Source organism: Panicum hallii, chromosome 2 (genome assembly GCF_002211085.1).
Source record: "Panicum hallii strain FIL2 chromosome 2, PHallii_v3.1, whole genome shotgun sequence".
NCBI classification, from domain to species: Eukaryota; Viridiplantae; Streptophyta; class Magnoliopsida; order Poales; family Poaceae; genus Panicum; species Panicum hallii.
In genome coordinates, this window is record NC_038043.1 from 33,550,151 (window position 1) to 33,565,709 (window position 15,559).

At 42.0% G+C, this 15,559-nt stretch overlaps 1 protein-coding gene across 5 annotated transcripts; it reads right to left on the minus strand.

Annotated features, from left to right (window-relative positions):
* Nucleotides 1-3,036: 3,036 nt before the first annotated feature.
* On the minus strand, nt 3,037-8,389 carry LOC112881704 (meiotic nuclear division protein 1 homolog). Of its 5 annotated transcripts, none has more exons than XM_025946523.1 (11): nt 8,245-8,389; nt 7,312-7,392; nt 6,603-6,719; nt 6,317-6,355; nt 5,098-5,160; nt 4,891-4,998; nt 4,750-4,812; nt 4,621-4,672; nt 4,374-4,418; nt 4,206-4,285; nt 3,037-3,419 (listed from the first exon to the last, which is right to left on the minus strand). In XM_025946523.1, exons 1-11 carry the CDS (start codon nt 8,245-8,247, stop codon nt 3,384-3,386), a joined length of 687 nt encoding a protein of 228 aa, XP_025802308.1. In that variant the 5' UTR covers nt 8,248-8,389; the 3' UTR covers nt 3,037-3,383. The 5 variants fall into 5 exon arrangements, with proteins under 5 accessions (XP_025802308.1, XP_025802309.1, XP_025802310.1 ...); XM_025946524.1 differs by lacking the exon at nt 8,245-8,389 and adding an exon at nt 7,904-8,238; XM_025946525.1 differs by lacking the exon at nt 5,098-5,160.
* Nucleotides 8,390-15,559: the final 7,170 nt, after the last annotated feature.

A 15,559-nucleotide genomic window follows, 5' to 3' on the forward strand; every position in this document is an offset into this window, starting at 1 on the left:
CCTCAACTTGGTTATTTTAACCGGTGACACACAGGTCATACAACTTATTACACAATCACATAGATCATCACATGATATTGAGGCCATACCATTCACATCATACCTTGCAAAAACGAGTTAGGCACTATCAACAGATTGCAACGGCGGTCCCACTATGAAAATCTCATCTGATTGATCCAATCAAGCCGATTTAGAGCCATTCATAATGTCCCTTATTTTCACTAGATCAATCACATTGACCATCGCGATAGGTACATCGGAGAAGGCTGCAACACACGTCTTAGACACGTCAGTTCAATCTTTTCTCGTTTGCACAATTAGCCCATATGGTGATTCCAACTGGTATGGCCAAGTCGTGCGCACAGCCGAGAAAGAACCCGAACAAATCTACAGTCTTCCTGATGCTTTCAACTCGTACTGATCCTACACCATGCACCAATCTATACATCATATAGGAACAGATTGCAAAACCCTAAACAAAACATATCTCTACATGTGCATCCAGATCAAAAGCTAAACATGATTGCTCTGATACCACTGTTAGAAAACAGGGACGCTACGCTAGCTACCGCGTTCAAGAAGGATCTCATGTAAGCAGATGATCATGGATCGTTACCACTAGACGCGCAGCACAATAGAAGATGCGTTGGAGTAGACTTGAACCAATGTAGTTGCGCGTCAGTGTAGAGGGAGCAGTCAATCTCATCCCACGATCCGATCTCCTCATCCTCATCACGGCAACAGCCTGGTGCCGCCGTAGCCGATCAGCACAGCAGCAACAGCAGGAGCGCCTCGAGGAAGTCCACACGTACAGGGATGGAACGTCGAGTGCCGGTGGGCTAGCACCGCGCGCACGGCGAGGGTTCGGGTGTTAGGCGAAGGCGAGGTGTGGCCAGGTTTTGGGCGTGGTGGAATATCCGCCCCTAGCCCCAACTTCCTATATTTATAGAGTACACTAATGGGCTTCCAGATCGTAGGCCCATTAGTAACCCTAATCTCTATGTATCAATATGCAATGGACCCTTAGTCCGAATTGTTATGATTGCTTCTTGGGCACATCACTGACACTAAATGAGTGGATTATAGAAGAAGAGAGGCAAGTGCATCATAAGAAAGTAATAGATTACAATTGCTATGAATGAATTGCATAAAACACATGCACATTCAGTTTGAATATGAAAATATGTCATGCTAATAGTTGACAATTAACAATGATGTACTCTACTCACCATTTGCCGATCTGTGATTGAGCAATGTTAGCAAGTGTCTAAAACATAAGCTAGATCAGTGATTCGGTGAATAACTAATGTCTCAAATTCTCAATTCATGTACTTCATGCATATCATAACTAGATCACACTCATCATCAACATCAAGCTCATTATTTCTAGTTCAACTACATAACAGGTTAATAACCTGTTCAACAATTATGACATTTATTGTAAATAATGTGGTAAACAAACTCTTAGCTCTACAAATTCGAAGATAATAGCCTAAACTTTTGGAACTAAGTAAAAGGCCTATGTACTTACGAAAGTTATATGTTTACTTGTTTTTATCAACACAATTTTTCAATAGTACACATTTCTTTGTTTTCCTATCTCATGTATTTGACAGTTCAGACACAAACTTCTACCTCCTTTGTCATTTTCCATCTTTCCCTCCTTCAGGTCCTCTGCTTCCTTTGAATTTGCTGGTTGTGTCGCTCTTCGGCCCTACAGTTCCTTTTTTCGCCACCACAAGAGACTAAACAGAATCAACATGGAAAGTTGTTATGTCACAAATTCTTCATTGATAGGGATTTGTCATTGCAATGGAGTCTTCTGAATTTTTGTACCTCATTTCTACGAACAAGATTGGACAAGAGTCTTATCTCACTGGAGTCTCATCTCACTATGAAAATTAGTGAATAGGGGTTCACCATATGTTCCATTTATCCTGAAATTTTGAAGTTACTAGCTTGAAAAGAAGGCAAATGGTAAGGAAGTTAAAGGTCAGTACCAATCAACAACGTATCTTTGTAGATTAATCCATTTAGTAAGATGGGATGAGCTACACAGTTTCTCAAAGAAATATTTAGTCTGACCACCTGACATGCGTACTACTTTATGATTTTTCTAAAGCAAAGGTTACAATAAAAGTTTCATTGTCTTAAAAGGCAGAGCACGAATAAGCTGGACTAATATGTTGACCAAAACTTCAAAAGGCATTTGTCCCTACTGGTGTATCTTCCTGATAGAGAAGGGTTAGACAAAAAGCTCGTTAAGTTGGCTCGGTGGCTCGCTTCAAAATGTGGTTAGGGTTGGACCAGTTTTACCAGAGGTACAATAGTTGTTTCCAAAATTCTGTCTCATCTAAAGAGTCTCATCTAAAGAAGGAAATCATTATATTAATAGCAATGGTGTTCATGAGCAAATACAAATAAACACAATTCAAGAGTGTCCTACTGGCAAAGTCCACTTTGAGGAGTGTCCACTAGCAAATACAAACATTGAAGGGTGTGCTGTAGCAAATTACCCTTCTTTTTATTTAATACCTGTTCCTGACCATAGCTAGTTGATGTTGAAATAATATATTTTAATTGAACATAATAGCAAATCATGTGTAGAAAGTAGACTGATGGTAACTACAGAATGAGTAGACTGCCAAAATTGTCCGTTCCTTCTGAATTTTGATAAATGCACCTGTTGACCAAGAACCTGTTTAAATGCCTGAACCACCCATGCAAGAAAGTAGCCTCCTCTGAAAAAGGTCATGTGCTTTAGCAATCCAGGTGTTACTCTCAGTCTGAACTCACAATGTTAACCCTTTGAATATATTTCAAGCCTCTAAGTTTCAGAAAGGTACTCTGACACGGTCTTGGGAACGCATGAAGATTCTTGAATGGAGATCCAGTGATGCGTTGGTGTTAGGTCAAGAGTTCCAATTGACCCTAACATTAGTACCTCAAGCTGACAAGTGACGGTGCTTTTCATCAGCAAAAAAAAATTAAATCCACAAAATGACTACGAACAGGGAGAAAATATTCAAATTTATCAGGCCAGGGCCAAGGGCGGAGAGCTGGATATTCATATCACAAACCCCATTTGTTCCACGTTTTGACATGCTTCACCAGATCGCAATTCTCTTACATGAATGTGTTTGTTTGAAAGGAAAGAAGACAATCCTGCTTGATGCTAATCATTTATCTGCTGAAAGCATTTGATAGGTATCTGATTCAGTAACAAACGTCTAGGAGGCAAATACCATGTAATGTTAGGTAACTGTACAATCCGCTCACATAACACTAACATGGATCAATTGTTTCGTCCACTGGATTCAACAGTTTGCGCCAAGGATGATTACATACAAAGGCGTAATATTAATAGCGCAGGCTGTTGGGCATCACTGCAGATACTCAAAATCTTCAGTTATCCCCACCTGAATTTACACAAGAACAATTATTAAACCAGAAACCAGGACAGAATCCTCAGAAGGAAAAAAAATGTCTCACAAAAGGAAATGAGGATATTGGTGTTTTAAAGTTAAATACTTGGATTAGACAAACATGCGGAACTGTTCTTAATTTAATTGCTCCTTGTAATGAGAACCTAGCAAACCATTGTATTGCCGCCTACAAACAGTTAAGGCTTTTTAATCAAAATGTTTTTTCCCAGGTTACAAACTACTAAAAGAATACCAAGTGCTTCTGTACTATGAAAGGCTGGGCCCTTAACAACATATCCGTCTGTAGAACTCTTAAACTATTATGATATTGCTCAAGCCAAACATGTAGGTTATAGGAGTTGCCTACAGGGCAAAAGGGTTTGCAATTGAGCAGTTCAGATGGTCTAGCAAGAAAAAAAAAGGGAGAAGGTTTTGTAATACGCTCATCTTAATGTACAACATGTTAATTCACTCAATCATTTATTCATTCTTACGGATCATGGGTTGTAACGACATGTGTCAGGAATCAGTGCATCTAAAGGTCATCTCATACAGAATGCCATCTCACCTTTTCTATATGTCCACACTCTTTTTTCAGGTAGAAGCATGGAGCATAATTTCCATACTTCTTAATGTAATCAAGAGTTATTTGAAGATGCCATAGAAGCACTAAGTCCTAGCTGAGAGCCCCACTAAAAAGAAGCACCTAAATATCTGAATACCTAAGACATAGAGGCACTAGTTCATCCGGAACACTTGTAACAAGAGAACAGAACATACCTCCCTGTACATATGTTCAAGTTGCTCTTTTGCTTGTGGAAATGTAGTTGAACACCACTGTTGCAAAGTGAAAATGTTGTCTGAAATATGATTCAAAATGACAGTAGCCTTAGAATGACAGATATTGGACACATATTGAGCAGAGTTCATCAGCAGAAGTACCAGTACCTGTCCACCTGTTAGCTGCTGAATGAGCAACATCAATAGCATCCTCTGCAATTATCAGCATACTTTAGTAATTAAAATGAGGGGAAGGTTTGCATACTTAGACATATTCATCAGGTAAAGATATTGCTAGAACTTGGATGGAAAGAAACCATGCGAAAAAAAACCAGATGTATGTATTAATAACAGTAATGTACTCATCTACAGAAGGGTAAAGGGTTGTATATAAGAGGGGTGTTCAAACTCATACTCATTGCTTCTACTGCAGCTGGATCACTATCTGCATATGCAGCTAGTTCCTCCTGAAATTGTTATGACATTGTTGAGCTGCAGATAGCACTAAGAGAACCACTGAATGGAATAAGGAATATATGGGCACCTTGAGCTTCTTATGGTGTAGTTCTACAGCCTTCAGCTCCTCCAGAGCCGATTCCCTCTCTTCCTATAGCAACGCAATACATATCAGTTGGGTCAATATGATTGCTGCACGGCTGTCTTGACAATATACAAAACAACTTACAGAGTCTTCCCTGCCTCTTTTCAAGTTGTCTCTATGTTCAACAAGCTCCACATAACGCTTTTTAGAGTTTGAGAGATCAGATTCCAGCTTGTTGTAAGTATTCCTCAGCTACAAACAAATCCAGGGAAGAAAGGTTGGCATAAACTTTATCAGCTAAGAATTAGAGTAGGAACAAGAATGCATAGCAACGTGCACTGAGAGATATACAAGCAGGACCCCTAAATGCATCTTATCTTGATTCCTGAAGTACTTTATCTGTAATCTGCAGTACTAGAAAAGTGTACAGATGTACAGTGAGCCAGTACAAGGAATAGCAAGTGATAATTATCTTTTCATCTTGCAAAGCTTCATAAAGTAACTAGCTTATATTTTTTTGGGGGGAAAGTGATACTCATAGGGACTAATTACGCTATGGTCTATGAGCATAGAAAAGAGGACATAAAAGTAAATAAAAATTACAAACAAGTCTTCCAGGGATGTCGACACCGAAAATGGAGTCGAAGCCTTCATTAAGCTCCCTGCACAAGGAGATGGAGCAGCCAAGGCTCCAGCGCCAGAGCTACAAACCAAGTTATTACTATATATGCCGGGACAAGATGGTGAATACAGCTTTAAGTTGTTGAACCACTGCGACATGGATGGAGGGAAGATGCTTCACTATGCAGACCGATTGACACACCAACGGTCCAACCAATGGTCGCCACGGAATCAGCTTTAGAGGACGAAGAGGTTCTCTAGAGAACGTACTTGATTGCCTTTAGCAAGTAGCAATCAAATCACCACGAGACTGCATTGATGTATGGCAACTGAGCAAGAAGATGCCCTTCTGGTGCAAAGGATCTGGGAATGCAGAAAAATGAGAAGCACACAGCACGGATAGCAGCTCCAAGAGCGAGCACGCAACCTCCCGCCACTCAACCAGAAGATTCCGGGAACAGAAAAGAAAGGAGAATGAACTGCTGATGGGTCCCCATCCTCTGTGACTGGGAATGACGGCAGTCAGGCAGTGAAGATTAGTGGAAGGGGCCAGATCTGGCTGGGGAATGAGGGGAAGTAAGTTTCATGGTCTTTCATTAGAGAATTCCAGTGGGAAAGGGGCTACAGAAGACTGCAGCAGTAGAGAGGTGAGGGTTCGAGAGCTCCACTTGTGAAATATTTGTAATGACAACATAATATATGTTCAGAAATTTAACATTTTCTCATCATGCATACAGTAATCGACCATATACAGTATTTGGTGATTTACATACTCTAGAAAAGATTTCACATAATGCTTAATACATCTTTTGACTTATGGTCTGCTTACTTTCCACACATGTTACTCAGTATACAAAATTATTTTCAGTTAGTAATCAAAATCAACTGTACATCCATTACCAGAGTATGGAGGCCAAGAAGAGCTGAGATGAAGTGATCATAACAGTACCTGGTTCCCAGCACAACTTGGAAGACTCCAAAAGTACACCTACAAGGAAACTGTTTTAGTTTGGAAGCTAGATACAAAAAGGGGCATGGACAATCAAACAAAATTTGTTTGCAATGTAGAAACCATGCAAAGTTGTGGTTATATGCAGCTAGTGCACATGTTATTGAACAATAAAGAATCCTTCCTTGAACAGCACAGCAATTAATTTTATTGCAAATCCTGTATGCAAATGGTCACTCCATTGCGTCGGCAGTCCAACTACTCTTGATCCATGATACGAACTTACAGAAGTCCCTATTTTGTCTTTCAAGACAAGATCATCATCCACCAGGCTTTGCACAACATCCTTCACAGACTGACTGATCACTCCCTTTTTAGGACCCAATTTCTCTAGTTCTTTAAGCTGAAAATGACAAAAGGGAAGAGACAGGATCACATGTAGTTCAATATCCAGTTTCAAGAAATAAAGAGGAATGAACAACTCAACAGTCCACCAGAAAAATGTTAAAGAGGATAATAACAGATATGAACTTCAATATACGTTTTCAAGTAAACGTTGGAATGGGCACCTCAACAGTCCATCACAAAAATGATTGTTCTAATATAAATGGTTATGCCAAGAGAATAGATACTTTTCATATATTATGATGGAGATTCCAATTCCGGTAAATACGAAGGAAGCACAGTTGCACCAACTTAACAAGTTAAAATCAATAGATTAAGGAACTGGTGAAAACTGTTGTAATTTCATTGACACTTGGCATGCCCATTAGTTTTGTTTATCCAATTATCTGCAGTATACAGTATAATACACAAGCAGAAGAAAATGGTGAATAGCAACTATTGGCTCATTTACATGCACTAACACTTCCAGATTAGCGCAAGAAAGAACAGAACCCATGAGTACATAGCATATGAAGGAAAGCAATTAATCCTTGCAGATATTAATATGACAACATTGAGGGAACATAATAAATGCTGACAGAAGAATTCACCAGATAGAAGTCTTGACTCTCATAAAATATTTGAAGCATTTGCTCCCTTTTCTCCTCCAACGAGAGACCCCTCTTCTTTGACTAAGCACAATATAAGGAAAATATCCAGTTATACAATATCCATTACCCCTTTTTTGTCTACCATAAAACTATGAAGGTGCTTATTAGTAGAAGAAACATAGCACCAGTGGATCAGGATGAAGAAAAACTTAATTGAACTATCTGCTGCACATGTGCAGCAGCAGAGTCAGCAGACATCTTCAAGTTATTCGCACAAACCGAAACCAGATGACTCCACTTGCTAACTACCTGTATTTACAAAACTTTGAACGCTGACTAATAAGAAGTTTACAGTGGCTACAGCCTACAGAACTAATGACCAACACAGATAACTGGCACTGCATATCGAACAACACAGATAACTGACACTGCATATCGATGTGCCATTTCCCCCAATGGATAGGCTCACATCCAGAAACCACCTACCCGATTGAGCTCATCTAGCAAGACGGTGTCTCCTAATTGCATAATTACCTGCCCCCACAGAAGTTTGGTAAATTCGAAGTGCCTAATTGCTGGCAACATAACTCACCTAGTACTAGATGGCATGTATCAGGATATAACGCAAACAAAAGCCGTTGAATTAGTACAGGAAGGAGCAAGAACCGGGCATCCAAGGAGGGACTTAGAGATTGGCAAGACCCCAAGGCCCAAACCCGAGACCCCTCAATTCACTATCTGTGGCATCTCAAGGGTGATGAATCCAAGAGAACAAGAAAACGAATTAGAATCCCTAGAACTGCTCCAGAAGGCCACAGAAGGTGCCAACCGAATGCCGCGGATCGAGCCTTTGAGGCGGACGACCGTGTCGGCTTACAAGATATCTCTCTCTTTCTCAGAGAAGAAAGCGAGGCAGATGAGAGCAGGACTTACCATCGCGACCTAGCTTGCGGCGGCGGCGAGGCGCGGTTTGTTTTGGCGCCGAAGCCGAGGTGGCGGCTTCGGTCATTCGATGGCCAAGGAGCAGGCAGGGCCGCAGGTCCGCAAGGCCCTTGGCCGTGCTCCCCTTTTTCTTTTAAGTTTTGGGAAAATTGGATCCATACCACTAAAAAATTCATATTTCGATATATACTATTGAAAAATTCAACTTGAGTACCATCAAAAGATGATAACGTTATAGCTATACCTCATTCTATTTGCCTCCGTTACTACAATAGCTACTTTCAATTTTTTACCGTTCTAGAACTTACCAAGTTTCAAGTTTATCCATATGCCAAAGCTGTTCCACCGGCAAACCCAGAGCGTCACGTTTCCCAGCAGCCTGACGAGGGCAAGCTCGGCAAGCTTGGCGTCGGAGACGGCCTTTTTGGCGTCTGCCCCTGCCGTCGACGGCGTCCCCGCTAAAGATGGTAACGGGTATAAAATATCCGCGTGCCCGCGGATAGCAAATTCGACGGACGTGGATACAGGTTTGCTTTTATACCTGCGGGCGCAGGTGCGGGTACAACCTTAATATATAATATCCGCATCCGCAAACCCGCCAAACCCGCAAATTTAATTGAACTGTTTATGTAATAATAGTTTTGAACACTGACTTTTGTATGGTTGTATGATTTTGTTTATGTTAATGTGTGATGTATCATATATTTATTTATGTATGAGACTAGTTCATTTGTTTGCTCAGATTTATTTATTTTCTTAAATAAATGGTGTTTATCTGCTGCTGAAATGTAATGTGTGCTTGATTTTCTAAAGCTTACGGGTACATGGACGTGCCCGCGGGTATGCGGATGTCAGCGGATAGCGGTTTTGGGCGTCGTTTCGTGCCCGTGACGGGTTGCGGACGCGGGTGCGGGCACGGATTTTAGCACGTAGATACGGGTTTACAAAGTTATTATCCACGCGGATTTTACCTGTTGCCATCTATAGTCCCTGCGGCGGCGGACCCTAGTAGGGAGGTGGAGCCTCCATCAACATGCTGTGCTCGTGCCGCGGCCTCGGCGGCAGGATCGCCGCCGGAGGCGGATGCGTTGAGGGTTCCGGCGGCCCAGGGAGCATGCCGCCGTTTTGGAGGAATAGCTCGAACATCTAGTTGCCGCCCGCGCTAACGCTGCCCCGTCCTCCTCGTCATCCTTCTCCTCCTCGACTTCGTCGCCGACCCCACAGGCCTCCCAACGATGTCGAGGTCGGCGTCGAAGGTGAGGCTGTCGGGGAGCGCGGCGCCAATTTTATCCATGACGTAGCTGCAGCCTGCTCCCTAGCAGCATGCTCTCTAAGAGTGGTGGCCATATTTTTTAACATGGAGCTCGTAGGGAGGCTTGGTACAAGCAAGGATAGTTTGGAAGGTTGGAATCGAAGCTGCCTACCTCAGTGGGGGGAGGGGACTGCTCCATAGAGGAGATCGACATGGGGAGAGCGAGGAGACCGTGCTTTGGAATCTTGGAGCTCATGCAGAGCTGAAAGTGCATTTGGTCTTTTAAGTGGGTTTTGAAGTTGATGACATGCATAATTAAGTAGTTAATATGTTTATTAAGCTATGGACATGTTAAAATTCAATAAAATGAAATATTTACGTGAAAAATGCCAATTTACTTGATAGACGGTGATAGAGCTCAAAATAAGATCTTTATTCTTTTTTTATTTTGAAATTGAGTATAGAAAACACCATACTATTAAGAGGGATGCGAAGAGACGACTTGAAGATGTCAAAGTGCTTAATTGAGATGCCAACTACCTATGAGAGACACAAATAACACAAATCACACACTTGTACATTGAGTTTTTCTCTGTTTTTGTCAGTGTCGGAAGTTTCGACAACGGGTCGGAAGTTCCGACCCCTGTTGGAGGTTGGTTAATAGTTGCGACAAGGGGTTCTCAGCTAGGTTGGCTAATAGTAAATGGTTAGTGGAAGACCCGGCTGTTTATGAGCTCCTCAACAGAGACGTAGTTTTCTTAGTAGGAGTGAACTTCGGGAACAAATCTCTTGTGTCTTGTGCTTATTGCATTTATTTATTTCTTATTAACCTAGAATTTATTTTGTGCCAATCTACGTACTCAAGTTATTGTGCTTGCAAATATCACTTGCAGAATTCTCCTAGTTTTATTGCGCAACTTTTGATTCAGCTGCAGTTTAAAGTTTAATTTTAAATTTCGTATAAGAACTTTTTATTTGTCGGAAGCTCCGATCCCGTGTCAGAAGTTCCTATACAGGATCCGAAGTTCTGACAGATTTAATTGCTGTGAAGATTTTTAGGAATTTTCAGGTATGCCTATTCACCACCCTCTAGGCATCACCAAGATCATTTCAATTGGTATCGGAGTCTAATCTTTTGATTAAGGCTTAACCGCTAAGGGATAACAAGATGTCTCATGTTGGGGATGGCACCGCCGACGTCATCGAAGCTGCTGCCGCTCAAGCCACTGCCTATCTAGGCCTTAGGGGAAGCACCGTGAACCCCTCTAGCCAAACAAGTCGTCCACCCTCCATCCATGGATCAATATCAAGTGAAGATTCAAATTCAAGTGATGAAGGTGAGGGTGAAGACTTTGAAGCAAAAAGAAGGAGAAAAGAGAAGATGAAGGCCAATGTTGAAAAGAAGGCCAAGAAATTGACAAAGAAACGAATTAAGAAAGAAAGCGAGAAGCATCCTTTCTTCGGGTTACATAAAATTTCTCATAACTATGCTTCATCTCAATATCCTTCTTCACAATTTCAGTCCGTCCACTTGAGAAAACCTTCTTTCTTCGATGGGATGGATTATCTCCAGTGGTCGTATAATATGAAAATGCATCTTTACGGGCTTCACCCTTCTATTTGGAAAGTTGTGGTTGTAGGTGTGACTCCGCCTATGAATGGTGTACCCATGTCCGAATAAGCTCAAGACTACTTCCAAAATGCGCAAGCTGTAAGGGTTATCACAAGCTCTCTTTGTGCCCAAGAATTCAACAAAATCCGCAATGTTGAAGTGGCCAAGAAAATTTGGGACACATTGAGAGAGGCTCATGAGGGGACCGATGAAGTTAGAGAAGGCAAGATGGACTTGTTGCAAGGAGAGTTGGAGCACTTTGTCATGCACAATGAAGAATTCGTGAGACAAATGTATGATAGACTAATAGTCCTTGTGTCAGACATTAGATCTCTTAGAAACACGGAGTGGGATAATCACAAAGTGACTGAAAAGTTGCTTAGGGCTTTCACACCAAGCAACCCTTGCAACAATAACCAGAAGAGATCCAAAATTCAAGACCAAGACATCCAATCAACTTCTTGGTGAAATTCTCCATCAAGAGTTGGTTGATCCATCAAGAGTTGGTTGAGAGAAATGTAGCCAAGTAACTTAGCCACAAGATCAACAAGATTGCCGCACTCAACGCTAGCTCAAGTGACAAGATTGAATTAAGTCCCAAGACACTCAAGTCAAACAAGGAAGATTCAAGTGATGAAGGTTCCACCGATAAAGAAATGGCCTTGGTCTTGAGAAACTTCAAGAAGTTCCTGAAGAAGAAGTATTACAAGAAAGATGGTGATAACAAGAAAAAACCGTCACAAAGAAGGTGCTATGAGTGCAAAGAAGTGGGCCATTACATTGCCGATTATCCACAATTGAAGAACAAAGAAAAAGAGGAGAAGAGGTACAAAGAGAAGAGCAAGGACTACAAGAAGAAATATCAAGATCATACTCATGTTGGTCAAAAGTGGGAGTCTAGTCATGAAGACTCTGATCATGAAGGTATTGTCGGTGTTTAACCACAAAGCCCATCGAGGGATACCCCGAAATGGTAGATTGTAGGGGGTATCGCCGAGATCAGAAACTCGAAGGTGGAAGGAACACAAGATTTAGACAAGTTCGGACTGTCTAGAGCGTAATATTCTACATCCTGTGTAGTGGTTTGTATTTCCTTAGGTGTTGATGATTTTTGAGGGGGGTCCCTACCCCCCAATATAGTCTGGAGGATAGGGTTATTTGGAAATCCTAGCCAAATACGAGCTTATGAGTCCTACTCGAGTAATACTCGAGTAGTTTCCTTCTGTTTCGACTAGTTCTACTATGGTATGAGTAGTTACAACCGATGTAGGGTATAGGCCATGTCCAATCCCTTATCCTAAAATATGTATGCCATGTGCGTAGTCCCGTGGCCTCAGGTCTGACAAGCCCCCGAGCTCTTCGTAGTCGAGTACTGCAGGACTCCGAGTACTTTTGAAGGTGTCTTCGAGTTCTCCCAGACTTCGTCTAGGCTGAGGGTCAAATTAGTCTTGAGTCTTCTGTCCTTGTCTTCCATAAAAATTGAAAAGTAAACCGTCAATGACATGTGTCCCGCAGTCACCGAGTCTTGAATCCAAATTCCAAGGTTTGGAAAAAAGGATTCAAAGAATCGTGGCATGGGTTGTTTAAAAAATTAAGAGTTTGGATTGATGGTTAAAGTGGGTAAATTGGTTTAGAAATTCAAAAAACCTCTTTTCTCGGATAGCATCCCTGAAAAAATAGTTAAGAAAATAACTTTACTAAAGAAAATTTGAAATTACCGCTCAAAACAGATCTTATCCTGAGATCCCATCTGTTACTGCTGGCTTTTTAGTTCTATAATAGTTCTGGTACACAGAGGGTAAGTCTTCATGTAAGTCTTCTTCCGAGTAGTTTTGCAGTGTCCAGCCTCTGAGCTTATGAGCCAGGTGAGCCGTAGGAGCCACGTCGAGTAACTATTGGCACCCAGCCCCCAAGCCAGGGAGCTAGCGGAGCCAATAGAAATATGCCGAGTAGTAATCCGCCCAGCTCCCGAGCCGGGGAGCTAGCGGAGCCATTGGAGATGCGCCTAGCCCCCAAGCATGGGAGCTAGACGAGTTGTTGGAAATGTGCCGAGTAGTAATCCACCCAGCCCTCGAGCCTAGGAGGCGCATTGAGCGGTCAGGTGAGTTGCTATCGAAGCTTGATCTGAAAAAAGACAATGTAGACATTATGTAGTATAATGCGGAGATACCAAAATTTATTCGGTGTAAAAAATAAACTTGTTGCGTCAAACTCTTGTTTAGGCCATTTAATCTCCCGAGTAGTTAGCCTATTATATTTAAGCACCTGATCCCTGATAGCCGTAGCCCATAGCGCAGAGAGCATGGTCGCATGCACGCGTCGGAACATAGGCGTACAGAAGAGTCAAGGTTTCACGGATTAAAGCATGTGCTACTTGGGTAGTTTAGCGACCGTTAAGAGAAGACAATGAATATATAAATATGTAGCCAGTATTGTGATAAAAAGAATGCTCGTTGGCATAAAGTGGTCGGCGAGAGCGCATGTTGCAGCGCATATGTCCGTAGGGTGTAGCCGCTATGAGTCCGACACGACTCAGTGTACCCAGCGCGTGGGCGGCGCCCTATGAACTCGATGTACCAAGCGTGTAGGCTATTAGTCAGTAAACCCTAGAAGTAGTCGATCATGGTGCAGTCCCCGAGGGTAATTCCCGTCGAGAGGCGCACCCAAAATAGTAACCGATCTTGTGAAGAACAAGTCGGAAAAGGTATAAATGACTTAGCTTGATTTGTAGACGAGTGTCAATGAAGCCGACTCATCGGAGTTGGTTCTGACTAGTTGTTGATCGTATGGAACTCGTCGCCGAGTAGTTTTAAGACTAGTCCCCAACTAGTTCCTAGTCGAGACGAGTAGTGGAAATCAGTAGCCATGCGGTGGCGTTGCAGCGTGAGCTGAGGTCGAGGCAATCGGTCTAGATTGGTGGCGGTGCGTCGATGTTGCAACGTGAGCTAGGGTCGAGGCAAGGAGTCGAGGTCGCAATGGCACGTTGATGTTGCAGCTCGAGCTGAGGTCGAGGTCGCGGTGGCGCGTTGATGTTACACCTCTAGCTGAGGTCGATTCAATCACGAATAGAAGCCGAGTTGAACCCGGACTCACCCTCGTGGTTTCCATTTAAATCGGAAAGTCGAATTTCGCCAAGATCATCGGCGAGGTCATCAATGTCACGACAGGATGCTGGAGCATATGCCTCTACCTCCTTGGTGTTGGCGAGGTGGCTGTCAAAGCCACCACGGCCGTTGGCGATGCAGACCCAGGAGCCGAAGGTGAACGCTGTGCCCTCGTTGAGCACAACACTGGTGAAGTTGAACGATGCCATTGAGTTTGCCGGTGGATCGTTGATGAGCGCCCCTACCTGGCATGCCAGCTATCGGTGTTTAACCTCCCTGCCCGCCCTTATATAGTCTGGGGGGACAGGGTTATATGGAAATCATAGCCAGATACGAGCTTAGTAGTCCTACCCGAGTACTACTAGGGTAGTTTCTTTCTGTTCTGACTAGTTCTACTACGGTACGAGTAGTTACAACCAATGTAGGGCGTGGGCCATATCCCAACCCTTATCCTAGAATATGTACACCATGTGCGCAGTTCCGTGGCCCTGCTCTGACGAGTATGGCAACTCTAGCCATACCTAAGTCTTCAAGGAAGCTCTTCAACAACATCTTCGATGATGAAGATGACGCTCCTTTTTGTCTCATGATAAGAGGGACTAAGGTATAAGAATCATCAACCTCTCCTTCTCATCCTTCCTCCATATCTATGTGACAGTTCGTGTATTTGTAATGCTAGGCATATATTTGTTAGTGTGAAATATATGTTTGTTAAGTGTAAAGCTTGTGTATGTTTATGTGAAACTTTTGAAAACTTAAAAGTACAAGTAAAAAGGGTATTTTTATAATTACAGAAAAACCTAAGGTTGTTTTTGCAAAATGTATTAGATGAAAAGTAATTTCTGAATAAGTGAAGGGTGGTTTTGCAAAGATGTTTTTCTTACTTTATTCCCTGTAAATATATATATATATATCCAAAAGTTGCATTAGAAATGTATGTGTTGAATTGTGTAAAAGTTTGGGTAAAATGGTGAAAATAGGGGTGTTTATGTAATTTTATAAAAGTACAAGTCCTTTTATGCAAATGTTTGATTTACAAAAGTAATTTCCAAAGTTATTCAGGACTAAAGTGTAAAAAGTGCAAGTCATCATGACATGTCTACCCAATCATTATGACGAGTCTATCCCGTCATCATGACGTGTCATAAATGCTTGCATTTAGGTCCTGAATTTTATAAGTTTCACTCTGTAGGACAAAAGTAATTCAAATCCGACTTTTGTTCAAAGATTTACGTGTAAAAATATAAATTTTAAGTTTTTGAACTTGAGCCCTAAAGCAATGTTGTAGAGTTTGAAAAACTCTCCAACTTTTGTTTTGGGCATTTCTTCATTAGGGTT